Here is a 27730-nt window from a genome sequence, read left to right as displayed (position 1 = left end):
CTTGCCTTGCCTAAGCCTTTCTCATCACCATCCCTCGAAATTTTCCACAGAACCACTAGTAAATGATGTGTTGAGGCAGAACTTAATGTGAAAATAAGAAAACTCACCTTTCCTCTTGATGTCGGGAGCTGCACTCGAGCCATTTTGCACTGCGATGTAGTCGGCTATGGCTTGCACTCTCGATTAGCTTTGCCTTCCGAATAGTGACCCACAGGACGAATGCACTCTAGATGGACATATGAAGATGGAAATATCAATATGGAATATGGAAAGATGTAATTTCTCAAATATAAATTCATTCAAATGATTTTCAACCATGCAACATATATATTGTATACACACTTGAAATTCCGAATATTAGTTCACCCCACACCAAAGTTGTATCTTTAAAAAATGTAGTGAAAATGGAGGGCCACATCCAGCTGCACTTCATTAAGATACCAGTCAAAAGATTACCGTATTATGCACAAAAGTGGTGCTTACCATGAATATTCAAAGGATGCTGTATCAGGGCATTTATGCAGCCAACAAAGAACTTTTACTCACATATTTTGCACTCCGAACACACCTACCCAAAATTAAGTACACCATTAAATGTTTTCGCGTTACACTAGACATAAATTTTGACTCTAAGCCACACGCTGGTAACTTAAGCCCTAAGCTGGCACTAGCAGGCTATGGGCTCAAAGCTGAAGGCGTTTTCATCTTCCTGTATTAAAAATCATTTGCTTCTCTCTCTTTCATTCTCATATCGCATGCCATTGCAAACCATGGCTTTGCACATCTAAAACCAATTTGGACCCAATTTGGACCCAAAATTAGTGGTATGAATAATGCCCTCTTTAGGCCTATTGCAATCGAACAGTGATTTATTTTTCAGGGTAAAAATACTTTTCTTCACATAATCCTCTTAACTGATTGTCTCCATTTCAAACTATACGGAAATTTGTAATAATCACTCATTATGATTAGGCGTGCATGTGATTTCTACCCATAACACTAAATATGACACAAAAAAGGTCAATTTAGCAGTTAACGGAAACACGTATGGCCAATCACTCTTACAGTACTATGGTTCAAAATTAGGAAAACCTTGCTGATAGAAGTCTGCTTTCAACAAGTTCTTCATCATTCCAACTGATTACACCATTGTTCGATCCTGTTTTGGACGCTGCTGCAATTATGCATGCATAACTTATGTGCCAACGCATGCTTTCACTACTGACCCAACAGTTGTTTGGTGGTGTTTTCTGTGCAGTTTCATGTGAAATAATTTGAATGAGCATTCCTAGTGCTTCTATAAATGAACTTGTGACCTCACCTGGAACTCTTCCAGTGTCGTCGGCCGGAACACGACGAAACACCCACGCGAAGGAAGCACTGTAGATAGAAATATGGAGATGGAAATATCAATATGGAATATGGAAAGATCTAAGTTCTCAAATATAAATTCATTCAAATGATTTTCAACCATGCAACAGATATATTGTATACGCACTTGAAATTGCGAATATTAGTTCACCCCACACCAAAGTTGTATCTTTAAAAAAATGTAGTGAAAATGGAGGGCCACATCCAGCTGCAATTGGTTTGGTTTATGGGGTTTAACGTCCCAAAGCGACTAAGGCTATGAGAGACGCCGTAGTGGAGGGCTCCGGAAATTTCGACCACCTGGGGTTCTTTAACGTGCACTGACATCGCACAGTACACGGGCCTCTAGAATTTCTCCTCCAAAGAAATTCCAGCCGCCGCGGCCGGGATCGAACCCGCGTCTTTCGGGTCAGCAGCCGAGCACCGTAACCGCTGAGCCACCGCGGCGGCCCAGCTGCAATTCATTAAGATATCAGTCAATAAATTATCGTATTATGCATAAAAGTAGTTCTCACCATGAATATTCATTAAAGGATGCTGTATCAGGGCATTTATGCAGCCAAAAAAAACTTTTACTCACATATTTTGCGCTCCGAACACACCTACCCAAAATTAAGTACACCATTAAATGTTTTCGCGTTACACTAGACACAAATTTTGACTCCAAGCCACAATCTGATAACTTAAGCCCTAAGCTGGCACTAGCAGGCTATGGTCTCTGTAGAAACTCTAACTTAGGCGGATGTAATTTTGCCTACGGGCAACCATGGACATTCCGAACCCATATCGGGCAATCGCAATGCAATAAGCATCAGTCTTCTGTTCACTTCCAATGGTGGTGCGTGTCGTTATTTTCGCTCCCATGAGTTTCTATATTTTGGTGCCGAAACCCGGGATGAGTCGATCCAGTTTATCAGCAATGGACTTGTGAACCGCATAGAAACGCGACCCACCAGCATCACCAACGAAGCAGCCACAGCAGACGTGCGAAACAGCGCACGCCCAGCAACTGCGTAGCGAGGCCCAGCGGCGCTTCTCCGCCACGAAACCTGAGACGCAGTTATGAAGCGGCTCAGCCCGAAGAGGGCAGCGCTGAGAACGCAGGTGACGACGCTGCTCGCTGCCATAGACTCGTCGCTCGAGAGCGAGGCAGACGAGAAGAGCTGCACTGTTTTGTTGGCAAGGTTAAACGCCTTGCAGAAAAAACTAACGGAAGTGGATGCAGCCATAGAGAAGGTCGTACCAGACAGCGACGCGGAAGACGACTACATGCGCACCGTCGAGTTAAACGACCAGATCGTCACATACATGGCGAAGCTGGACCAGGAAGTGAAGGAGGCACAACAAAAGAGATTGGTGACCGAAAGATCGACATGCCCCCAAAAGGAAGAAGGAATAGGCGTTGCATCAAAAGTGAAACTACCGAAATTGGAGTTACAACGATATGGTGGTGCCACAACAGAATGGCAGCCGTTCTGGCAACAGTTTCGGCACGCCGTTCACGACAACGCTGCACTCACCAACTCCGAGAAGTTTCTCTACCTGCGATCAACGCTTACAGGCAAGGCAATGTCAGCTGTGGCAGGCATTCAGGCGACAGGAGAAAACTACGTCGCCACCATCGACCTCCTCAAAGATCGCTTCGGTCGGCCTGATGTCCTGATTCAAGAACATCTGACGCAGCTACTCGACTTACCACCGGTACGAAATGCAAACGAGGTGAGCACTTTACGACGACTATACGATCACCTACAGCGTAATATGGCCGCACTAACGACTCTAGGCGTGCAGAGTAGCAGTTACGAAGCTATGTTGTGCTCTGCACTGCTTAGGATGCTACCAGTTGCCTTCGTCGTGGAGTATCACAAGTGCCGCTCTTCAGATAAAGCGAATGACAATCTGAAGATAGAGAAATTGCTAGAGTTCCTGAAGTTGGAATTCGAGAGTAGAGAGAAAGCACTTCAAGTTGGCCAATGGGAAAACAATGGCGCCAGTAACAAAACCAGAATAGAGAAGGAAAGGGCCAGAACTCCCAAATGGTCAGCCACTCTCAGGGGCTCAGCAGCATCTCTCTTAACTAGCCAATCCAAACAGACTGAGGCCTCTGCATTTTGTGCTTCGAAGGGTCACGTTGCACGGGAGTGCCAGGCATCACTGTCTTTGGAAGAAAAGAGAAACAAGTTGCGTAAAGCAGGTCGGTGTTATCGGTGCGCAATCAGAGGACATACTTCTAAGGAGTGTCGCAACAAAAGAGTGAAATGTGAAACTTGCGGAACAAGACACATCACTCCGATGTGCGACCCAAATTGGAAGAGATCAGATAACACGGCGACTGAGTTGCACTCTGCAACGCACAATAAAGCACAAATGACGTCCACCGTGCTGCTCCAGACAGCTCAGGTCTGGGCGGAGGGTAGCCAACGAAGAGTCCTCGGCCGTGCACTTTTTGATGGCGGAAGTCATAGAACCTTTGTAACAGAGGAACTTTCACGCCAGCTTCATCTAGAGGTACTGGGTGAGGAAGATATTACCATGTATCCTTTCGGTGGAACAGGCAATATTATCAAAGAAAAGCGCAGACGAGTGCGAATTTGGTTAAGGAGCCAGTACGACCGAAGGGATCATTGTTTGGAAGCCTTGGAGATACCTGAAATCTGTACTGACGAGCTTCTGATCCCTGAGGATGTGGTACAAGAAGTCAGAAATAAAGTGACTGAGCTTGCTGATGTTACCTTGCCACCTGCACAATTAACAAGCAATGGCATTGGTATTCTGATCGGTGCTGACTATTATTGGACTCTAGTGACCGGCAAGTACAGAAGATGCAGGGTGGTCTGGTGGCTATTAGGACACACTTCGGGTGGACACTTCAGGGAGCCATTCCCCACAGCAACGGCAGTGCAACCGTAGCTGTCCTTCGAGCCAGTGTAAGGGAAAACACCAGTGCACTGGCCACCGAGCTCAGGTCATTCTGGGAGCTGGAAAGCATAGGTATTTCTGAACCCCCTCCACATAAGCAAGAACGTGAAGAAGTTCATAAGGCTTTTGAATCCTCCATTAAACATATCAATGGGAGGTACGAAGTGGCTCTTCCATGGAAGCCAGTGAATTTTCATCTTGCCGACAACGAAGCAGTCGCGAGGAAACGCTTGGATAGTCTCACGAAGAAACTATTGAAAGATGAGACAATGCTGAATAAGTACGATGAGGCCATACGTCAGTACCTCGAACACGGATTCGCTGAGAAGCTTCCAAAGAACGAAGTCAGCCAGACGGAGAATAGAGTGTATTATATGCCTCACCGGGCGGTGCTACGACCTGATAGCCTGTCAACTAAGGTCAGAGTCGTGTTCGATGCGTCATCGAGTGATGCGGGTTGCGTGGCACTCAACGAAGCACTAGATTCGGGACCGAACTTAAACCCGAACCTCTTGAAAATGGTGCTGAATTTCAGAACGCACCGCATCGGACTCAGTGCAGATATCGAAAAGGCATTTCTGCAAATCTCACTGAGAAAAGATGATCGTGACGCTGTACGCTTCTTCTGGTATGAGCAGGTACCCACAAAGAAAAGCCCGAACCCCCCGCTAGAAGTCTGGAGAATGGCAAGGGTCCCGTTCGGAGTAACCAGCAGTCCATTCCTACTTGCCACGACCATACGCCACCATCTGCATACGATTAACGACTCTTCTGGCACAGCAACCACGCTTGAAGAGAGCTTCTATGTCGACGACCTCATCACAGGCACAGACACAGAAGAAGAAGCTGAAGAATTCTATCGACAGGCAGGGCACATAATGAAAGAGGCAAGCATGACTCTTCGAAAGTGGAATTCAAATTCCAAAAGACTACAGGAGATTTTTGAGAAGGAAAAAACTGGGTGTCCGACAAGCCAAGTTGAATGTCCCACAGCCAACACCACGCGCGTGTTAGGACTTGTATGGGATAAAGAAGAAGATCTCTTGGCCTTTTCAATGGAACCTGTCTTGGAATTTCTAGACCGCAACTGCAACACAAAAAGATTTATCCTTCAGGCATCGGCGCGCATTTACGATCCCCTCGGGTTGATCTCCCCGGTCACTGTGACAGCTAAGTTGATGTTCCAGACGCTCTGGGAACTAGGCGTTGACTGGGATGCACCGTTGCCTGAAGAGGTACAAACAGCGTGGACGCAGTGGCACACTGCGCTGCATAACTTAACAGCAATAACTGTTCCAAGATGGTGCCTCAGTGCTGCTGATGACGAATTGCAGATCCATATCTTTACGGATGCAAGCCCCAAGGCATACGGAGCCGTTGCCTACTTGCGCGCATGTCGACAAGGCAGGCCGACAATAACCTTGCTCTTGGCGAAATCGAGAGTGGCCCCGCTGAAGAAGCTTTCTCTCCCAAGACTTGAACTGATGGGAATGCTAATGGGCGCCAAGCTAAAAGACTACCTGACTCGATCGCTAAGTCTCCAAGTGGAAAAGTGGTTTCTGTGGACAGATTCGACAATCGCGCTTCACTGGGTGAGGGGTTCTGCTCAACAGTGGAAACCATTCGTCGCCAACCGCGTGCTCGAAATACAGCAACTGACTGATCCAGACATCTGGAACTACTGCCCAGGAAAGGAAAACTCGGCTGACCTCCTTACCCGAGGAGTTTCCCCTGAGGTGCTCACGTCAACCAGGTTTGGTGGGAAGGACCTTCTTGGCTCACCGAACCCCGCGCCGACTGGCCACGCAGTGAGATCGTCTCTGGAGATACAACTGGCGATGAAGAAAGGAAGCCAGTCCATGTTCACAGTGTGACACAAGGAGTGGAAGAATCTGGTCTACCTTTTAAACGCTACAGTTCAGTGTTTAAGCTGGTGAGAGTTGTCGCCTGGATGCAACGATATCTGTATAACTCAAGACATCCCACCGAGAGACGGAACGGATATCTGACAGCAGAAGAGATGAACAACGCTCAAATTTGCCTGATCAAAGATGTACAACGCGAGGCTTTTCCCGAAGAGCTCCAGTGCATTCGTCGCTCAGCGCGAATACCGAACGCGTCTCTAATACGTGACCTCAATGTCTTCTTAGACGATCACGGAATATTAAGAGTTGGGGGACGCCTGAAGTATGCCGAGCTTTCCTACAATGCCAAGCATCCTATTGTTCTCCCAGCGAGCCATCGCTTCATTGAGCTGTTAGTTGACGGAACGCACAGGCGCCTTTTACATGCTGGACCACTTGAAACGCTCACAGAACTAAGAGAGCAGTTCTGGATAATGAAGGGAAGACAAGTGGCAAAAAGGGTGCTGAAGAAATGCGTGACCTGCGACCGCCTCAATAGCCGAGCAGCCACTGAAGCAGTGGCTCCCTTACCTCCTGAAAGGGTAACCCAAGCGTTGCCTTTTGAGGTGACAGGCATAGATTTTGCCGGTCCGCTCAACACCAAAGATCAAGGCAAAAACAAGAAGTCTTACATTCTCCTTTTCACATGTGCTGTCACACGAGCGATACATCTTGAATTGGTGACAGACATGTCTGCCTCCAGCTTCTTCAAGGCGTTCAGAAGATTTGTGGCAAGAAGAGTGTGTCGAGTTATTTTCTCGGACAACGCAAAAGCATTTCAACGTGCGTCACGGGATCTAAGAAAGATGTGGAAAACCATTCGTGGAGAAGAGCTGCAAAGATATATTGCGGACCATCGGGTCCAATGGAACTTCATCGCCGAAAGAGCTCCTTGGTGGGGCGGCTTTTGGGAGAGATTGGTACGATCTGTGAAGTCTTCACTCAAAAAAGTGTTGGGGAACAGCTACTGCAATTTTGAGGAGCTTGCAACAGTCCTCACAGAAATTGAGGCAGTCATCAACTCCAGACCCCTCACATACGTGTACGCAGAAGCAACTGAACCGGTACCTCTCACTCCGTCGCATTTTCTGGTGGGAAAGCGTCTGACCTCCCTACCCACCGTTTCTAATTCCGCATCTGAGCCGCCGCGGTCAGACAACCTTGACAGCAGTTGTAGATATCGTCAAAGGATGGCTGACCACTTCTGGCATAGGTGGCAGGAGTACTTGAACAGTCTGCGCACTGCACATTTCAACATACCGACATCATCGAACGCCATCAAGAAAGGAACCTTGGTACTAGTATACGAGCATCCTCTACCACGGCAACTCTGGAAGATGGGAGAAGTCATCGAGGTGTTAGTTGGACGTGACGGACGGACCCGGGATTGCATGGTGCGCCTACCGAGTGGAACTGTGGTTCGAAGACCAGTGCAACTGTTGTACCCCCTCGAATCCCTCTATGAATGAGCTAAGGCTCATTGGGGGGGTGTACGTAGAAACTCTAACTTCGGCGGATGTAATTTTGCCTACGGGCAACCATGGACATTCCGAACCCATATAGAGCAATCGCAATGCAATAAACATCAGTCTTCTGTTCACTTCCAATGGTGGTGCGTGTCGTTATTTTCGCTCCCCTAAGTTTCTATAGTCTCAAAGCTGAAGGCGTTTCAATCGTCCCGTATTAAAAACCATTTGCTTCTCTCTCTTTCATTCTCATATCACATACCATTGCAAACCATGGCTTTGCACATTTAAAACCTATTTGGACCCAACTCTTCGACTGGAAAAATTAGCGCTGTGAATAATGCCCTTTTCACGTCTATTGCATTCGAACAGTGATTTATTCTTCAGGGTGCAAATACTTCTCTTCACGTAATCCTCTTAACTGATTGTCTCCATTTCAAATGATAAGGCAATAATATGTAATAATCACTCATTAAGGTTAGGAATGCTTGTGATTCCTACCCTTAACATTATAAATGACAATAAAAATGTTGATTTACCAGTTAATGGAAACATCTATACCCAATCACTGTTTCAGTATCACGGTTCAAAGTAAGCAAAACCTTGCCGATAGAAGTCCGCTTTCAACATGGTGTTCTCTATAAAAAGGTTCCATCTTTCAAAGGTCAGTTAAATAAGTTGAGGTGCCTAAATGGAGCCAATGCTTTGCAATCAAATTATATCATTCCTGTATTGACGTATGTTTTCTATCATTCCAACTGATTACACCATTGTTTAATACTCTTTTGGAACCTACTGCACTTATGCATGCATATCTTGTGCCAACATATGCTTTCGCTATAGACCCAACAATTGTTTGCTGGTGTTTCCTGTGCAGTCACAGTTGACACACAGTTTCCTGTGTGTCAAATGTCAGTTATTCTCTCTTTAAGACTCTTTACATTTGCATAGAAATAGATGCCAGAGGAAAACTCAGAATATACTGCATCACTCACACTACATCACTACAAACTGCTTATGCGTCATGGAAAGTAAGGGGGCGCTGCTTTTCAAGGAAGTGAAGCACGGCTCACATGGAGCTCCTTTTCACGCGAAACCTCACCTCGAGAAATAGGCATGTGGCCGTGCAGCCGAACTTGCACCGTCACGCGCTGAGGAAGCGGTCGCCCTAGCGTCCATGCGAGAGCTGCTGGCGCATATCAACAATGGCGAAACGCCGAACCCTGTTCGGGACAGCGTTGAAAAGATAAGCGAATGTTGTTGCTTGACCGGTCGTCTGGGAGCGCTAAAACTGCTGCCCTATCACGTGGTTCTTTTGGTATTTCGCGGGCTTTAAGGCAAATAAAAGAAGCTGTATCAGTGGTACTTGGTTGCAAACAAGGCAAATGGTTATTTTCGATGGGATCTACAACTCCTGCTTTGACTTTCTTTCTGAAGGCAATAATTAAAAATTAGCTAATTAGTCTCTGCTAATTAATTTCCTTTGCATAATAAAAAATACTGCAGACTAGAGCACGCGACTAGCAACAACCCTTAGTTGGTCTCACGGGGCTAGGGCGCTCCTTTATAAAAGCTTGGTTACATTTAACTGGGACAGCCTGTGTGTGTGTATATAACAAAAATGTTATTGTAGTATTCAAATAATAACTATAAAACAACATAAGCAATATATGTTGGACAAGTCTCACAACTTTTCCTCTACTCGCACAGCAATGATGTTATGCATCTAGCAAAACTTTGCATTTATCCAACAGCCACTATTACTTATGGAACAAGCTTCTCTGGTGGCTGTATAAAGGTGTCCGTTATAAGGTTACGTAGGAGTTGAGCTGTATTCGAGTGTTGAAGTGTAGCCCTCCTTGCTCCTTGCAGAGCGGTAAAGTTGTCTACTCTCACAATTGACAGATACCTCGTCTGGCAGGGTTACTTCGCATTTTAGCGAAAGTTGCAGGTATGTTACTTGAAGGTTAGCAAAAGGTCATTTCCAAGTTATAACGTTCCAGAAGGACTAGAAAAAAGCTAAACTCAATTTGTTAATGTTTCTGTGCTACCAGGATTGGCATCACAATTTCGCATCAGCCTGGCTGCTGCTGAAATTCGCATTAGAAGGAAGAAGTCCGGCGATTTTTTTTTTGCAGCGGTGATTTCCATCTCATCTCTCCATCTCACCTTTCTAGCACATTTAAGGAATCACATCATACGATGGGCTGAAGACTAATCCGCTCGTTTCGCTCTAATGTGCGATGGGGAGTTTGCCCGCGACTGGTTTGCACCCCAGTACACTGGAACAACTTTGCTCTCACTCGCAACACATCACACTCGCTTCAAAGCTCCTTGCCACTCGCTTCCGCTCCTCCACATTTCACCTCCTATCTGTGGACAACGCCTTACGCCACATCTCGGGAGCGGCAGTAACAGCTGTCACTGCAGAAAATGGCAGGCCCCTGTACCCTTCCTGAAAATGATCATTAGGACAGTGCCTGTATTCGCAGCACGACCTCCATGTTCACACATGCGCCACAAACCCCAGGACACATTGCGGTGCCAGCTTCTGACCAGCCGTGCGAGGTGCCAGTGTCAGCGGCCAGGCACAGGCGCTTAAATCAAATGATCAACCCTTCCTCATGACAGACTTTGATCTTCCATTCATGCAGCCAACCCCAAAAGCTTAGCAGCCCACCCGGCCTGGCATTTTTCAGAGTGCAACCTGCTGCACACACTGCGCCACAGCTTCTCATCTGTTGTCGTTTGTCTCATTCACACAGCACATGGTTTTTATTGGAAACCTAATACCCCTGCTACATGGACGTTACGAATGAATTCCAACCGAATATCATTCGACTTGACTGCCGAACTTACGCTGCTACACGAATTTTTCAACGGCTTTCGGTTCAGATGTCAGTCGGGTCGACGGAGCACCGCGGAAACATTCCAGATTTTCTAATGTCTTCCAAACGTGAACACAGACCTCATAGACCAATATCCGTCGCCGTCGCTTCACCCCGCCCGCAGCCGTGCCGCGCAGCTGCTTGTGGCTGTTCATTCCGAAATCAGCTGCTCACTTTTTTAAGCTACTTGTTTAGCGAATAGCTAGTGTTCACGCTAAATGACTGCTTGGAACTAACAGTACACCACTTAGCATTTACCACTTGAGCGCGATATTTCCCGAGCAGTGCGCCGATGAGAATGACTGCACTCCAGTACTTTTGTTTACATGGTTGTGTACAGTCAGCTAGTGCTCACTTGCGTGACATAAAATGCAGTCTGCACTTTACTTGCACTGAATAATCTCTTCTCTTTTGTTTCGATTGTGCTCGTGATTGTTTACGCAGAGCGACAAATATGTAGGAAGCGTCGACGCGATCGCTCGCCTGGTAAACACTTTATAGCTGGTTTGCTGACATTGCGAATAACAGATGCTTCTTTCTAATTGTCCCTTCTTTCTCCGATGTGACCAGTACTTGATTTTAAATCACTCTACCCAGAAGTATGCTATCTAGAACTCGCCAAAACTACACTCGTTGACCATTTGCATTCGCTAAAACTCGTGCCTTCGCTCTCCACAATCGCCGAAAAGTACACACACGAACCCTGCGGACTTCCTAAGCCTACTCGTCGCAGAACGGGGTCGTCATCGGTTAAAATTTCAAAATTTGACAAGCGTTTATCGCTGCTGCTCGAGTGTTGAAGTGTGCGCATGTTAAAGGTAGCCGCTAGTTTCGCTTATTTTTATTGTGGATAAGGTAGAGACAAGCAAAGGTATATTCACGCCATCGTCTCATCAGCGTGAAGTTTTCGCGCAGCCGCCTATCTGGGGAGGACACAAAGGGTGACCAACCGCCGGCCTTATTTATGGGTGTCGTTGGCCTGAAAAACATGCCACACTACAATGATATGTGACTTTTAGTCGTGGTGGTGTCATTGTCGGTCTAGTGTGACCGCTGCAACCACCGACGTCGCCGCGGTGTAGTTGTACGCACTCAAAACGAGCTAACAGTCACTACTGGAACTCGATGGCAGCAGTGCCAGGTGAGTGAATGCTGAAGCTTTCGAATGTGCTTGGAAATTGTCGTGTAGCACCGCGAGAGTCCGCCGAGTCCGAATTGAAACTTGGTTTTGAGGAAAGGAAATGACGCAGTAATCGTCTTGCATAACTCGGTGGACACCTGAACCAAGCCGTAAGAAAGAGATAAAAAAGCGAGTGAAAGCATTCGAACTTTCGACTGCCATTCGACTCACATGTCATTTGAACGTAAACATGTAGCATGGGTACAACCATTCAACCACATGCAGTTCTTTAAAAGGGACATTAAAATTTCAGTACACATGGGCGCCTTCGCATTTTGCTTCCGTCAAAATGTTGCCGTTGAGGCCGGGATCGAACTATAGCGAACTCGTTTTCAGCAGCCGAACGCATAACTACTGCCACTGTGACACAGGTCAGTAAGATACGAGTAAGCTTTAGGCATTGCTTGCCTTGCCTAACCCTTTCTCATCACCATCCCTCGAAACTTTCCACAGAACCACTAGTAAATGATGTGTTGAGGCAGATAATGAATGTGAAAATAAGAAAACTCACCTTTCCTCTTGATGTCGGGAGCCGCACTCGAGCCATTCTGCACTGCGACGTAGTAGGCTATGGCTTGCACTCTCGATTAGCTTTGCCTTCCGAGTCTTGCCTTCGGAATAGTGACCCACAGGACGAATGCACTCTAGATGGACATATGGAGATGGAAATATCAATATGGAATATGGAAAGATGTAAATTCTCAAATATAAATTCATTCAAATGATTTTCAACCATGCAACATATATATTGTATACACACTTGAAATTCCGAATATTAGTTCACCCCACACCAAAGTTGTGTCTTTAAAAAATGTAGTGAAAATGGAGGGCCACATCCAGCTGCAATTCATTAAGATACCAGTCAAAAGATTACCGTATTATGCACAAAAGTGGTGCTTACCATGAATATTCAAAGGATGCTGTATCAGGGCATTTATGCAGCCAACAAAAAACTTTTACTCACATATTTTGCGCTCCGAACACACCTACCCAAAAATAAGTACACCATTAAATGTTTTCGCGTTACACTAGACATAAATTTTGACTCTAAGCCACACGCTGGTAACTTAAGCCCTAAGCTGGCACTAGCAGGCTATGGTCTCAAAGCTGAAGGCATTTTCATCTTCCTGTATTAAAAATCATTTGCTTCTCTCTCTTTCATTGTCATATCGCATACCATTGCAAACCATGGCTTTGCACATCTAAAACCAATTTGGACCCAATTTGGACCCAAAATTAGTGGTATGAAAAATGCCCTCTTCAGGCCTATTGCAATCGAACAGTGATTTATTTTTCAGGGTAAAAATACTTTTCTTCACGTAATCCTCTTAACTGATTGTCTCCATTTCAAACTATACGGAAATTTGTAATAATCACTCATTATGATTAGGCGTGCATATGATTTCTACCCATAACACTAAATATGACACAAAAAAAGGTCAATTTACCAGTTAACGGAAACACGTATGGCCAATCACTCTTACAGTACCATGGTTCAAAATAAGGAAAACCTTGCTGATAGAAGTCTGCTTTCAACATGTTCTCCATAAAGAGCTTCCATCTTTCAAAGGTTAGTTAAATAAGTTGAGGTGCCTACATGGAGCCAATGCTTTGTAATCAAATTATATCATTCCTGCATTGACATAAGTTTTCTATCATTCCAACTGATTACACCATTGTTCAATCCTGTTTTGGATGCTCCTGCAATTACGCATGCATACCTTATGTGCCAACGCATGCTTTCACTATTGACCCAACAGTTGTTTGGTGGTGTTTTCTGTGCAGTTTCATGTGAAATAAATTGAATGAGCATTCCAAGTGCTTCTATAAATGAACTTGTGACCTCACCAAGAACTCTTCCAGTGTCGTCGGCCGGAACACGACGAAACACCCACGTGAAGGAAGCACTGTAGATAGATATATGGAGATGGAAATATCAATATGGAATATGGAAAGATGTAAGTTCTCAAATATAAATTCATTCAAATGATTTTCAACCATGCAACAGATATATTGTATACGCACTTGAAATTCCAAATATTAGTTCACCCCACACCAAAGTTCTGTCATTAAAAAATGTAGTGAAAATGGAGGCCACATCCAGCTGCAATCGATTATGATATCTGTCAAAATATTATATTATGCACTAAAGTGGTGCTCACCTAGAATATTCACTAAAGGATCCAGTACAAGGGCATTTATGCAGCACATAAAAAACTCTTACTCAAATATTTTGCGCTCCGAACACACCTACCTAAAATTAAGTACACCATTAAATGTTTTTGCGTCACACTAGATGGCAATTTTGACTCCAAGTCACACGCTGATAACTTAAGCCCCTAAGCAGGCACTAGCAGGCTATGGTCTCAAAGCTGAAGGCGTTTTCATCTTCCTGTATTAAAAATGATTTGCTTCTCTCTCTTTCATTCTCATATCGCATACCATTGCAAACTATGGCTTTCCACATTTCAAACCTATTTGGACCCAACTCTTCGACTGGAAAAATTAGCGCTGTGAATAATGCCCTTTTCACGTCTATTGCATTCGAACAGTGATTTATTCTTCAGGGTGCAAATACTTCTCTTCACGTAATCCTCTTAACTGATTGTCTCCATTTCAAATGATAAGGCAATAATATGTAATAATCACTCATTATGGTTAGGAATGCTTGTGATTCCTACCCATAACATTAAAAATGACACTAAAAAAATGTTAACTTACCAGTTAATGGAAACAACATGTATGGCCAATCACTGTTTCAGTATCACGGTTCAAAATAAGGAAAACCTTGCCGATAGAAGTCTGCTTTCAACATGGTGTTCTCCATAAAAAGGTTCCATCTTTCAAAGGTCAGTTAAATAAGTTGAGGTGCCTACATGGAGCCAATGCTTTGTAATCAAATTATATCATTCCTGCATTGACGTAAGGTTTCTATCATTCCAACTGATTACACCATTGTTCAATCCGGTGTTAGAACCTACTGGACTTGTGCATGTATACCGTTTGTGCCAACGCATGCTTTCGCTATTGACCCAACAGTTGCTTGCTGGTGTTTCCTGGGCAGTCACAGTTGGCACACAGTTTCCTGTGTGTCAAATGTGAGTTATTCTCTTTTTAAGACTCTCTAGATTGCATAGAAATAGATACCAAAGGAAAACTCAGAATACACTACATCACAAACACCTGCCCATGTGCAACGACATAAACACCGCATGAAGAAACAAAATGACCCCGTCCTGCGAGTGTTGCGCCATGGTATTGTTACAGCGTCTAATGCACATCTTTAATTAAAGCAGCCGATTACCTCGCGCACTTCTTATACTAACCCAAGTGTTTTTGAGCTCACTAATTACATGAAACACTGCAGGAACCAACAAAAAAAAAATTCCCATGTAATTTCTCAGTATGTAAAAATGGAGAGGGAAGCTAAACTTTGTCTATCAGGAGGAACTTTTTCCTGTGCTCTGTGAAATTAAGAGAGCCAAGCAAGCATTTTGAGAAAAGAATATATGAATTTTTTCCTATTCCAATGCGACAAAAAAAAAGGCATTGAAATACTCAAGTAGAAAAATTCTTATAGCAGTTAGTTTTTGTTTGCTGGTTCTAAAACCTCTGCAACGATCTGGCATACGAACTGCAAAGGAATGTTGCTCTGCATCCAAAGCTAGACTAAAACCAAAAGGCTTGAATACGAACCTTACACTCAGAAATTAGAGCTCGACACCCAGTGCGGTAACTCCCTTCTTTCTTTCTATGCGTCCAAAACAAACTTGATCAACTCACTCTGACAGGCCTTGTGCATCCTCCATGTATGCATGTGCCTGACCTTTGTCTGTACATGACGCAGGTATTCTGCACGAGACCTGCAAAAATTAACACACACGACAAAGAATCCTCTTGAAGCAGCACATATATCCGATGGCTGGAGATCTACCCTGCAACACACACACATTGAAAGCCTCTCATAATGATGCCAAAATAGGGTGTGAATTTAGGCGTGCAAATTCTTTATGCTTGCAGACTGGGTAATTCAGTGTATGTGAGGCATATTATTAAAACGAGCTTCAAGTTCTGGAATGTCAGACGTTAGAATTTTATAAAATTAATCATAACCTCTCATTGCCAAAACCATCATTTGACACTTTCACTAGCATGTATTCAATGCTTCACTAGCACATACATCAGGATGATGTAAGGTGCATTTCTGATCTTCGTTCTGTGACCGATGTCCAAAGTCTACGTCATCCCCATTAGGAGCTCCCTGTGCCAGAAGCACGTCTTCCGCTCAACCCAGGTGCCAGCAGGTTACTCTTCCCGGTCCTGACATTGCGCTCAGTTAAAGGTCGATTAACACAGCAACAGTGGAGATGGAATGCAGAGGGAGGTACAAATCGTGGATTGAAAGTCGTTTTATGCCACAGCAAGTAAAGGACAGTCCAGTACAAATTCTTTTCAAGGAGCAGAAAACTGTAAGCAGCTTAGTGATGCTGGTGAGTGTGATAGTATTTTGTGCAGACTATGTACAGCAAATAAAGTGGAATGACTTTCGCCAACATCTGGAATAGTGCCTCTTTTAATTAGTTTTTTTGTTATTGGCCAAACAAAAACAGCTCACAGTGCCAAGGCTACTGAACCACCAGCACTGAAAATACCGGCAAGAAAATTTGCATAAGAAAGGTCTTAATTTATTTGTTCGGAAATCTTAAAAAGATCAAATTTAGGTGAGCACTGTTTGTCGTAATTTTTCACAAGTAAAGCTGTGGAGGAGAGAAGTCTTCTTGAGCTCTTTCCCTACGAATTCATGAAAATTCTTACTTCTGTAAGTGGAATCTACAACTCAGGTGACCTTATCTAAATACATGGGAACAGTAAAACAATGTTGCTAAACCACTGAATAGGCGTATGGACGGTGACAAGTTCAGTAGAAAAGGTGAACTTGAGCCACAGCCACGACTTGGACATTGTCAGTTATCCAGGAGCTTCAAAAGAAGCTGTGCTTTCTATGCTGACAAAGACTCTGCGTCTGGCAACCTTGCGCAGTCTAGTCTTCTACCTGTGCCCCTGTCACTCTTAAATTTGTTCAATTTGGGCGCAGGCCCGTTGGACACCTCGATGCATTGGGCAGAACACTACATGGAGCGTCAGCCGTCGCGATGAACGCCGGTTGCCACAGGCTCCAGCAGATGGGCAAATGGCGGTGGCGATGCTATTGAGAATAGTCGAGAAACGGACCATGGCTATCCTGAACTCACACTAACATTCAGCCGCTCGGAAATCACGGCTTCCAAAATATTACAACAAACTGCAAAAAAGCTACAAGAGTACGAGTAGGCAGAACCAGTTTTTTGAACATTGAGCTTTAAAGTTAAAGTAATCCAGGTAAGTATTTGGGAATGACTCCAAAGTGACTGCCAGAAGCCAACCTAAAAGCATTTCACAGAAGGTTGCCGAAATATACAAAAAATTTAAATATACAAAAATACAAAAAAGTAGTTAACTTATGCCACAGCAAGTCAAGGAGAGCCCAGTACCAATTCTCTTGAAGGAGCAGAAACCTGTAAGCAACTTAGTGATGCTGCTGAGTGTGATAGTATTTTGTGCAGACTATACACAGTGAATAAAGTGGAATGACTTTCGTCAACATCTGGAATAGTGCCTCTTTTAATTAACTTTTTTTTGGTATTGGCCAAACAAAAACAGCTCAGAGTGCAAAAGGAAAAATCGCGTTGCCTGACTCTTCCGCAGAGTCCTCCTTTACCTCCCTTAGGGGTATGCATAAAAAATGGCAAAAGGTCATTCCGGCTAGCAGGATTCACTGCAGTGAAACAATACAGGCGTGGCAGGGCATGGCATCCTAGTGCCCAGCGACAGTGGGATCAGGCAATTTACACGGAGAGGGTGGCTGTAGCTGGCCCAGAGTGCAGCTAATTAGAGATTGATAAGAAAGGTCCCTGTCCCATAGCAGACAAAACCTGGATGTCAATGATGACCATCATCATCATGCGTCTCTACATCTCTCCAGATAGCATCCGAGCAATGTTATTTACAAAAACCAAGGCTCAGCTTGCACCTCAACTGGCTGCTTGCTACAGGGGACCCATCACTGTGCGTGCACGTCATCACTCACGCTTTTGTCTGCACGGCCAGCAACAAGACTGCACTGAATGAGGTGGCGCGCAGTATCGTGTCGAGGCTACATGTGCATACAGTATGCCGTAGCACCTTGATCAGTGCACTAATGAAAAGCTCTCCCTCCCCACCCTTCCTTCGAAACTAATGAAACTATTCTGCTTTTCCGACTATGGTTCCAAGAGTGGAAAAGAGAAATTCTTGCGATGAAAGGGAGGAGATTGGAAGCCGAGTGGATTAAAGTGGCAGAGATGAGGAGAATATGAATCAGAATTTGAGCTCCTACAGTGACTGACTTACACCGAACGAGCAGATGTGAGAGTGAAAACAGCTTGACTCCCATTGTAACACAGCTATTCGCAACAAACGAGGCAGTGATTATTTAACTAAGCAAGGCTAAATATTAGCTCTTGGTTTTCAAATCGCCAGCTCAAAGACGGGTGCATGAAAGTGTTAATAGATCCGGCCCATGTTTCTTCTGCAGCAGCTGATGTTTTTGTGTTCCCATTTTAGTTAATCAGTTCACGTTTCATTTCACATCGATGGCACAGGTTTCAACTGCACAAGTGGCACACAAGTCCCAGGGAGCGTGCAAAGCATGCATGGAAAGCCTCCACTTCGATGCGTCCTACTACATGGAGGATTGCAAATGTACCCGACACAGGCTGTCCCAGATCTAAAAACCCTGGTACCGGCACCCCTGGGAATGCCAGGCAGATGCTCAGGTTGCACGGGACATTTAGGTGTAATGGGCACGTTAGAAGAGGCATGGTCACAGTAAACATGGCCAGCTGGAAAAAGAAGAAACTCTACTTAATTGGAGAGACACGTGAGAGGCCTTTGTCCAGTAGTGAGCCTAGTCAGGATGATGATGATGCTAAACTCAATTTGTTTTTGTTGTCTGCCATGCATCAAAATTAAGAAAAATGCCTTACCCAATCCTCCTGCTCTCTCCAAGGGCAGAGTGCCGGTTGTCGATCTCCGCATGGTAAGAGCACCTAAACATGTAAACAAACACATAAACAGGGCAGAGTCAGTGAGTACAGCATCAAATAAACATTGTCTGCAACATTTCAGTCATGTCAGGACGAAACTAAAGCTATTCTGTGAACACCCTTAATACAAATCCAAGTAGTCGACACAGGGTTAAAAACATTAAGCTACCATCTCTGGTTGGAGGGCCTCCTTTGAAGGCCAATTGCTACTCCGTACTCGATATGCTTCCTACCATATTCCGAGTGCAGGTTGTATGTTAAGCTCTACAGGAGTAGATGATTATTACATATCACGTTTTTGCAAGCTTGTACACCTGTTGTCCTCCAGCAACATTGCTGATGAGTAGTTAGTACATGCACCATTGCTTGCACTGAGGCAGGTTTCGAGTTTGGTGCAGAAAAATAGTGACTAAACATTGCATGTTTTCAATTAGTGACGTGTTAAAATAACATCACCTTAGCTGAAATCAAGAATGAGGCGACATCAGGCATAATTACTGTGCGGTGCTTCAAAAAGCCTGGTAGTGCACAAGACACTGCACCCTTTGGCTGACCAGAGGGGGCCAGTAAATTTCTTTGAGCATGGTCAACACACGTGACAAGCTGCAGTAGAATCTTGCGAATAATCAGCAGCTGCTCAGCACTGTATCTTTCAACTGTCACTACAGAGTTTCAGAATTTGCAAAGACTGAAATGACCACTTTATGCTGCAACCTAATTACTAATTCCACCTTGGAAACAGCTTCTTTAGGCAACACTACCACAAGCATTCTACTTCAGTCTCAGAGATTTCAAAGTTTAAGATCTGAGTGCACCTCTCTTATTATTTGATGCAAAACCAAAGTGGTAGTGAACTGGGCAACCAAAGGTGGCGCCTACTGAACTTGAACAAGGAGAAGCAGAGCGGTACTGTAATGCAAATGCAACGGTGGATCTGCTTACTGGCTGCTCCGGAGACTCTACATGGCTGCAGATGTACTGGAGGTCCATTTACCACTGAATTAATGTCCCACGGTATACCCGTGGGACATTAATTCAGTGGTGGAACCACAATCTGCGCAGAAGAATAGCTAGGCTAAACAAGGAGATCGAGGATCACGCAGCTAAACTTGCACAGCAAAACTGGGAGGAAATATGCAGCCGCATGGATCGCAATATGGGAGTCTCTAATACTTAGAACTTGCTCCATCATCTACTTGACCCTACAGGTTGCAAGACCACTCACAGGCAGAACCTGCAAAGGCTTGTACGTGCCTATGCAGGCATACCAGAGGACTGTTTCCTTGAACCTGAAGACAATATATTGGCAATGCTCCAAGCCAAAGCTTCCCAGATTATGGCGGTCCGGAAAACACGCAGCTCAACTCCCCCATTACTCTGGGTGAGGTTAGGACGAAAACTGCGAGGTTAAGCTGCAAATCCACCTCTGGCCCAGATGCGGTTACCAACAAGATCCCCCATAACCTGGATGAAGAGTCTCTACCCTCCCTAACTGAGTACATGCAGAAATGCTGGTCGGAGGGCTCAATCCAACAAACATGGAAAGCGGCAAAGATCATTCTCACTCCAAAACCAGGCAAGGTCCTCAGCCTTGAGAATCTCAGGCCAGTTTTGCTCATGTCTTGTGTGTAAGCTCATGCTGCACGTAGTTCAGACCCGCCTCAACCGGTTTAAGGAGGAGAACAAGCTGTACCCCCCCACCATGATTGGATTCTGACCAAACTTTCTACGAAGGATATAATGCTTCAGCTAAGATATCAGATTATTGAGCCTAAACCATGGGACATGAGAATAATTCTCAGACTCAACCTGGAGAAGGCCTTTGATAAAGTCAGACATAATGCAATCTTGGAGAACCTTCACGACCTCAAGCTGGGAGCACACAGCTTCAACTATATCCGTGACTTTCTCTCGGGTAGAAAGGTCTATTTTCCAGTAGTAGGTTTCCACACAAATGACTTCCTTCTCGGCAACAAGGGCACCCCGCAGTGAGCGGTCCTCTCACGCTTTCTCTTCAACGGTGCAAAGCTGAAACTTCCACACCAATTAGCGCAGATTCCGAAAGTCCACTATAGCCTCTATGCGGACAATATCACCTTGTGGACTGTTGAGGGCAGTGATGCCCAAATCGAGGAGAGGCCCCAGCGGGCAACCGATATAGTGGGGAACTATGTGGACCCCAGGGGACTGCGGACCTCTCCAACCAAATCTGAACTTCTCGTATTCTGCAAAACCAGATTAGATTCCTTGCGCAACCCCCACCGGCCATAGAACTCACTATTCGCGGAGTCCCCGTTCCTCAAGTACCCACCAGTGTTTGTGTCGTCCTTGTGTTGTCCCATGTCTATTCAAAAGCGCAGTTATGTGTGACCATGTTAACTACCAACAAGCTCAATTTGAAACCCTCTGAATACCCAAAATTAATATTTTAGTTCTAATGCTGTGGGAACGCGGCTTCAATGGCAACACAATCCAAAAACTTCGGGTAACCTCGCAGCAAATTATGAGACTCATTTGCCGCATTAGTAACCACCCTTTGGGCATGAGGGAAAGCAATACTCTCCGTTTAGTACAAGCCTTTGTGATCAGCCGCATAGCCTACATATGCCTTGCGTATATCTCAAGTCAACCGAAGAAGAGAAAGTGGAAGCCATAATCAGAAAATGCGTCAAACAAGCAGTTCGGCTGCCCATCCACACAGCGACTGTAAGGACTCAATCTTCATATAGCCCTAAGTGAGATTATTGAAGGGGTCACCATCTCACAATACCAACGGCTATCGGCCGCACCAACTGGAAGACGCATTCTGTCCACACTAGGTACAACATACAAACAAGAAAAGGTGCACCAACCTTCCCAAACATGCACGACAGCTTATGGTCATCCCACCGATACCTCAGAACATGTACCCAGATTTCAACGTCATGCAGAGAGATCCAAACCTTTGGGCAAAAGTTTTCTTAACGATACCTCTGTAGTATATGTAGATGCAGTAGATAGCCCAGGTGGCAAGATGGTAGCTGTGGTCAACACAGAATATGGCACACTAATAAACGGAGCACTGTACACACTCAGCCCACACATGTTGGAGAAGAAACAGCCATTGCTCTAGCCATTACAGGAACCTCGACAGAAACCATTGTCAGCGACTCAAAATTGGCGATACGTAACTACATGCTGGGAAGAATCTCCCCATAAGCAGCACAGATTCTGCAAAATTCTCGGCCCACACGGCACTTTCGCCTAATCTGGACGCCTGCTCTTGCCTCCTTTGGTGGTAGTGAGGCGGCTCATAAGCTAGCTTGAGAACGGTCCCACCGTGTTTTCTCAGAGAAATCCTGCAGCACTACAGGCTTGCAAGACTCAGATTCCGCCAGCAGAAAAACACTATCCAAATGACAGGTCAAAGCCTGGCGCAAACTTAAAGCTAACACCTATACAAATCCGCAACTGTGTAGATTATATTCGGAGGGACTCTCTCTGACAAATGCAAAAATTGTGATAGTGAAGCCAATCTAAATCATATGACCTGGAACTGCCGACAGTATCTACCCGCGAGTCACTTCATTACCGACTCTGATCACTGGGAGGCTCTTACGCACAGCTCCGACCCAGGGATACAGATCAAGCTCCTCCAGCTGGCTGAAGACGCTGCCTGCTGCCCAAGGGATAGCAGCCGTCATTTATGCGAGGGGGCGGCTTTGGGTTGCTATTTTGTATCGGCTGGTAATAATGTTTCATCACCACCACCACTACCCCAGTTGGCCAGAGGCAAATTAGCGCTACCTTCCTACACATTGTTTCGAAAATACCCTTCACGTATGCACCAAAACACTGGTGCTAAAAGCGCACCTGAAAGTTGTAGACAAGCTGCAGAGCAGTTGTTAGCACTGCACACAATTCTTGTCAACGACGGCTCTGAAGGTAAAAAAATGATGGATGCCCCAGTGACGCCACCTGTTGAGCCGAGTGCAAACTGTAAACTGTGTAAGCTCCCTGAGTTGCGCATACGTCAGTCACATTCCTCTCCCAAGCATCCATGTTATGAGGAAAAGCAGCAACTTTTGCATGCAGGAGGCAGACTGGTGCAGCGGGAGTGCAGCATAATTCCCTTATTTTTAGCTACCGAAGTTGCTTTAGTCTAGGCAGAATGCTGTTTAACTGGATGACACAGCTTGTCAGTAATGCGTCGGCTGCACTAAGGCCTGTCTCAATGAGCTACGAAATAAATACTTGCCATGTGGATGGGTGGCAACAGCTGTTGTAAATGGCATAAATCACATGCGTCGCCTTTTTTGCGATAACCAAACACGTGCCATAACACTGCGTATTTTTATCACATGCGTAGTTTTTGTTACGATTCGCAAACACATGTCATAACACTGCATATTTGTTAAAAAAAAAAAACTTCGGTTCCAAAAAGCATGTGCCCTCGCACAAAATGAAATCTCGCGGGTATTAAGAGGTAGTGTTAAGCAGGTATTTCATTGTGTGCTGTTGTTTTCATTTATATGCTGAAACTGCAAATTTGTTTATTCTATTGATTCACACACTCAGCACGGCTTCAGTCCTCCGCAGGATGCATGGCAGCGGTGAGTCTAGGTTGCTCCATGGAACCATGCAGATGGCATGCATGTAGTTGTAGCTATTTAAGAAAAAAAAAAGAGGAGTCTTATTCGCACAGCCAAACTTCAGGTTCTGTTCCCCAACCTCCAGGGAGCGCAGCATGTATGCAGGTCCAGCAGACCATCAGCTTGGATTTTTAAGCGCTTGACATAATAGCAGAGTCAAGTCTGAATGGATTTTTCAATACATGTCTAAGTTGAAAAAGAATGCCAATTCACTAATTCAACCGGGAAGTTTCCATACGTTGAAAACTGAGTACATGACCATCCTCTGCCTTTAAAACGTGTACAGGAAATACATATATCTAGGGAGCGCTTGTCTTCACGCCGTTCGGCTTAAGAGTGGTAAGCACAGAAATAAAGGTCTTAGGTTGTTGCTGCCCATCTTATCCGATTCGAATGCCTCCCAGAGAAATTTGCACTCTAGTGTTTAATAAAACATCACCTGCATCCTTCTGAAAGAAGGAAACAAATGATTCGATAGACACTCACCCCCGAGGTTCAGGACAGATAAGCCGACATGAAAAACTGAGGGGTTCTCAGTTGCAGGGGAGCTGAAAAGGAAGAAACAGAGGTGCAAGTTTTAAATTCTTTTAGAAGTTTCTAATACAAGCCATTTCAATATTTATCGTATTTGGGGGGTCTTAAGAAAGAATTAAAGCACTCGGAATAAAAAAAAATTTGAAAGAAAAGGCATCTTCAACAAAATAATACCCTGTCAGAATAGTTAATGTCACTCGAACCGAATGGCATTCCATCCGTCGAATGTCACTCGGTCCCTCTCGGTGCTACACGGCAAAAAATAATGTCATTCGAAAATGATGTCAGCAACAATCAGTGAAAAAAAAAATAGCGCAATTGAAAGACATCAGCGCATATGAAGACGTTTGAAATTGTTGTGTAGTGTTTCAAGAGCGGGTAAGAACATTTCTGTGCAATATTATAAGCTTAAAATAACATTTCAGGCCAATTTGCAGCACTGCATCCATCACAAGCCAAGCCAAGTACAAAGTCAACCACACATTCGATATGTAAACAAATAAAAGTGCTGACAACGTGGAAATGACTTCCAAAAGGTGAACTACTCTATTACATCTTCAAGTACTTCTGAGCTAAATAAACAGGTAACACCAACCAGCAAGAAACGCACCAACCAAAATGATTGACGGTTGTGGGAAATCCCTGCTTCACTCTCGCCACTGCCGATGGCTGCTGCTGAGACCAAGACCGAGAGTAATAGCTATCCACAGCAGCCACTGATGTGAACAGTTTGCACCTAAACTAACATTTTTTTAGCAGAACTAAATAAATACAATTTATAACTTTGGCAGTGCACTCAATTTTTTCGCATCGCTTGTTTCTGCTGCGTATCTGATGTCCAGAGTAGGCATTCGGATCGAGATCAAATGCGAATGAGTTCCATAAACTCATTTGATGCCGAATGTGAATCTAATGACATTAAATCTTCCCATGTAACAGCCAATTAATGACATTGTGAGCTAATGTCATTCGATGAGAATGACATTAAATTTGCTAGTCTGACAGGGGTATAAGTCAGGAGATTTCGCTCAGCTACTGTGCTGCTGAAGAGTCAATAAAAATCAGTTACTCCAGTGAAAAGGGCACCTTTTGAGACTACAAAGATCTCTTGTAGCAAAATTCCATGATAATTCCTTAGACTCAGAGCTGAAAATGGCCCTAAACAAGGGTCTATGTGGACTCAAGCCGAAAAAATGCAATTTCTTTCGGGTGGTGGTGTTAAAAATTACATGTGTCAGTGACAGATAACCTTCCAAAGCTTCAACAACTGAAAGGACTGGCCTATCCTTGACCTTTTTAGATGTTTTCATTGTTAGTACCGGCAGAGAGACCTCAAATAATCGTTGCTCAACTTCATCTTCACGTCTAAGATGGCTTGTAGCTACTCACACCGACGGGCTTTGCGCCTCTTCCGGCCTTCCCTGCACGTGACGAGGTTGGTGTGGGCGACGGCTGCAACAATTTTTAGAGCACAGGACCGTTAAATTTGCGGCACAAGAGCTAGTGACAAACACAAACACACAAACGTTCACACAAACTGAGACAAAGGAAAGCCCACTATCAATACACCACATATGACTGCCGAAGGCTGTCTAGTTGAAGTGTCACAGGCCACGCAAACGATCTTTGAAAATCCCACCTTTCGCATGGCACATTTCACTAAATAAAAAGCACTCACAGAATCTCACAACGAGTCCAAAAAGCCTACCTATGTTCAAAGTTGGTCAGTACAACCAAGAAATGACAGACAAGAGAAGAAAAGAGTGCTTTTGTACCTTAATACTTTAAACCCAATCTTCAGATGATTTGGAATGATATTGAGCAATGGCGAGATCAGATTTATAAAAGTCTGCGTGGTATTTCAACACGACTCAAAACTATGAAGTTCTCAAGTATAAATTTATCCAAATGATTTTCAACCATGCAACACATATATTGGATACACACTTGAAATTCCGAATATTAGTTCACCTCACAGCAAAGTTCTGTCATTAAAAAATGTAGTGAAAATGGAGGGCCACATCCAGCTGCATGATACCTGTAGAAAGATTATCATATTATGCACAAAAGTGGTGCTTATATACCTTGAAAATTCATTAAAATATGCTGTATCAGAGCGTGTATGCAGCCAAAAAAACTGTTACTCACATATTTTGAGCTCCAGACAAAGCTACCCACAATTAAGTACACCATTAATGGTTTTGGTGTACTTGGCGCACAAAACATTGTGACGAATATATATCGCAAAACAGCGTTTCATTGTCAGAACAAACAAAAACGCAAGATTTAAAATAAAGAGAATCTACATCAGAAGGCGACTGTCGTTTGCAGATTCGCCAGGTAAATACAGGTAAATATATTTTGGCCGACATTCGCGGCATTTGATCGCTACCGAGCCCGAGACTGATGCATCGCATGTACCCCGAGACGTATACCCGACCGATACGTGTAGAGTCTGCCAGAGGGAGCCGGCAGATCACACGCACATCTTGTGGGACTGCATCAGAAATCCAAACGAAGCAAGATCAGGAACAATCCCGCCGCGGCTGGAGGCAGCAGCGAAGAGCAACGACCATGACCAACAGCTATGGGCCGTCCAGAAGGTCCTCGGGGCGCTCGAAAGGCAGGGACCCAGCGAGCCGGCAACGGCGAGCGGAGACCCGCGCCGAGTAACGGCAGCCTCGTAGACGACGTAGGCCCTCGTCGGGGCGCGCGAGCGCCCAACTGCAGGCACAAATAAAGTTTACTCCAATCCAATCCAATCTCTATCGGAATTTTTGTCGACGCGTCTCTAGCATGCAGCACACAAAAGCAGACACCAGCGAAAGGCGCGGCAGAAGGGCCTTGTAATCAGGAGCTCTCCACCGATTAGTCTTGCTGCCCGTGAAGCACAAAACAGAACAGTGGTTATGGCTCTCGGCTGCTGACCCGAAAGACGTGGGTTTGATCCCGGCCGCGGCGGTCAGATTTCGATGGAGGCGAAATTCTAGAGGTGCGTGTACTACGCGATATCAGTGCACGTTAAAGAACCCCAGGTGGTCGAAATTAACGGAGCTCTTCACTAGGCGTCTCTAATAGCCCGAGTCGCTTTGGGATGTTAAACTGCCAATAAACCAAACCAGAACGGCCCAGACACGTGGCATATTGGTAGAGAGCGGAATGGCTTCTGCACCTAACGCACTTTAAAAACCGCAATAAAAGGGCTGCCACTGCGCAGAAAGTCGTTCTACACGCAATGTACTGCTAACAGACGGTCAACACACAAGGCAAACAAAACAGTATCGTGTAGACTTACCGTGAATGCCCGATTAAGTCGGATACCCTTCGAAATGCAAACCTCAACCGCCGCCCCCATACACCATGTGAAAGATGTGGAAGCGTGTACAAGGTCACATGGTTGCCTGTTCCATAAATGGTATTCCGCCGTCTTGTCATGAAACACCAAATAAAAACATATTTGCCGAGCTTATCGTTAATATTCCCCCATTTTGCGTCTACAGTGTGTGCATGATGCAAGCAAACACTCAAAAGTGAGTTTTCAAAACCGCATTTTTTCTACGAATGCAGAACCGAAACTCTTCTATTTTACCTGCACTAACGTTTCCCTGCTCGAAAACATGGGCGCGAAGTTTGAATGGTTCGCCGGCGTCAAAGCCAAATTCTCACCAAATTACTCCGAATTGATATGGGTCCCAGCCTATTCCGGGAATTTG

At 44.9% G+C, this 27730-nt stretch overlaps 2 protein-coding genes across 6 annotated transcripts in view; both read right to left on the bottom strand.

The window, feature by feature from the left end:
* Positions 1-1376, bottom strand: part of LOC149357729 (uncharacterized) — a 31701-nt gene extending 30325 nt beyond the window's left edge. The window contains exon 1 of the mRNA XM_089584880.1: positions 1322-1376. The gene's annotated coding sequence lies outside the window, so the exon portion shown is untranslated. The remainder of the gene's footprint in view (positions 1-1321) is intronic.
* Positions 192-27397, bottom strand: LOC149357728 (uncharacterized). 5 transcript variants are annotated; one of them, XM_089584886.1, is made up of 8 exons: positions 27313-27397; positions 26504-26741; positions 25407-25469; positions 23970-24031; positions 18793-18855; positions 15512-15591; positions 13577-13635; positions 192-226 (listed from the first exon to the last, which is right to left on the bottom strand). In XM_089584886.1, coding segments are annotated over exons 2-8 (345 nt in total). In that variant the 5' UTR covers positions 26521-26741; positions 27313-27397; the 3' UTR covers positions 192-225. The 5 variants fall into 5 exon arrangements, 4 of the variants coding, with proteins under 4 accessions (XP_089441012.1, XP_089441015.1, XP_089441014.1 ...); XR_016291879.1 differs by lacking the exons at positions 192-226; positions 13577-13635 and adding exons at positions 1322-1380; positions 12240-12372; XM_089584888.1 differs by lacking the exon at positions 192-226 and adding an exon at positions 12301-12372.
* Positions 27398-27730: the final 333 nt, after the last annotated feature.

This window comes from Amblyomma mixtum, chromosome 3, assembly GCF_055824585.1.
Source record: "Amblyomma mixtum isolate Tamu chromosome 3, ASM5582458v1, whole genome shotgun sequence".
Classification (NCBI taxonomy): domain Eukaryota; kingdom Metazoa; phylum Arthropoda; class Arachnida; order Ixodida; family Ixodidae; genus Amblyomma; species Amblyomma mixtum.
This window is presented reverse-complemented; position numbering and strand designations above follow the sequence as displayed.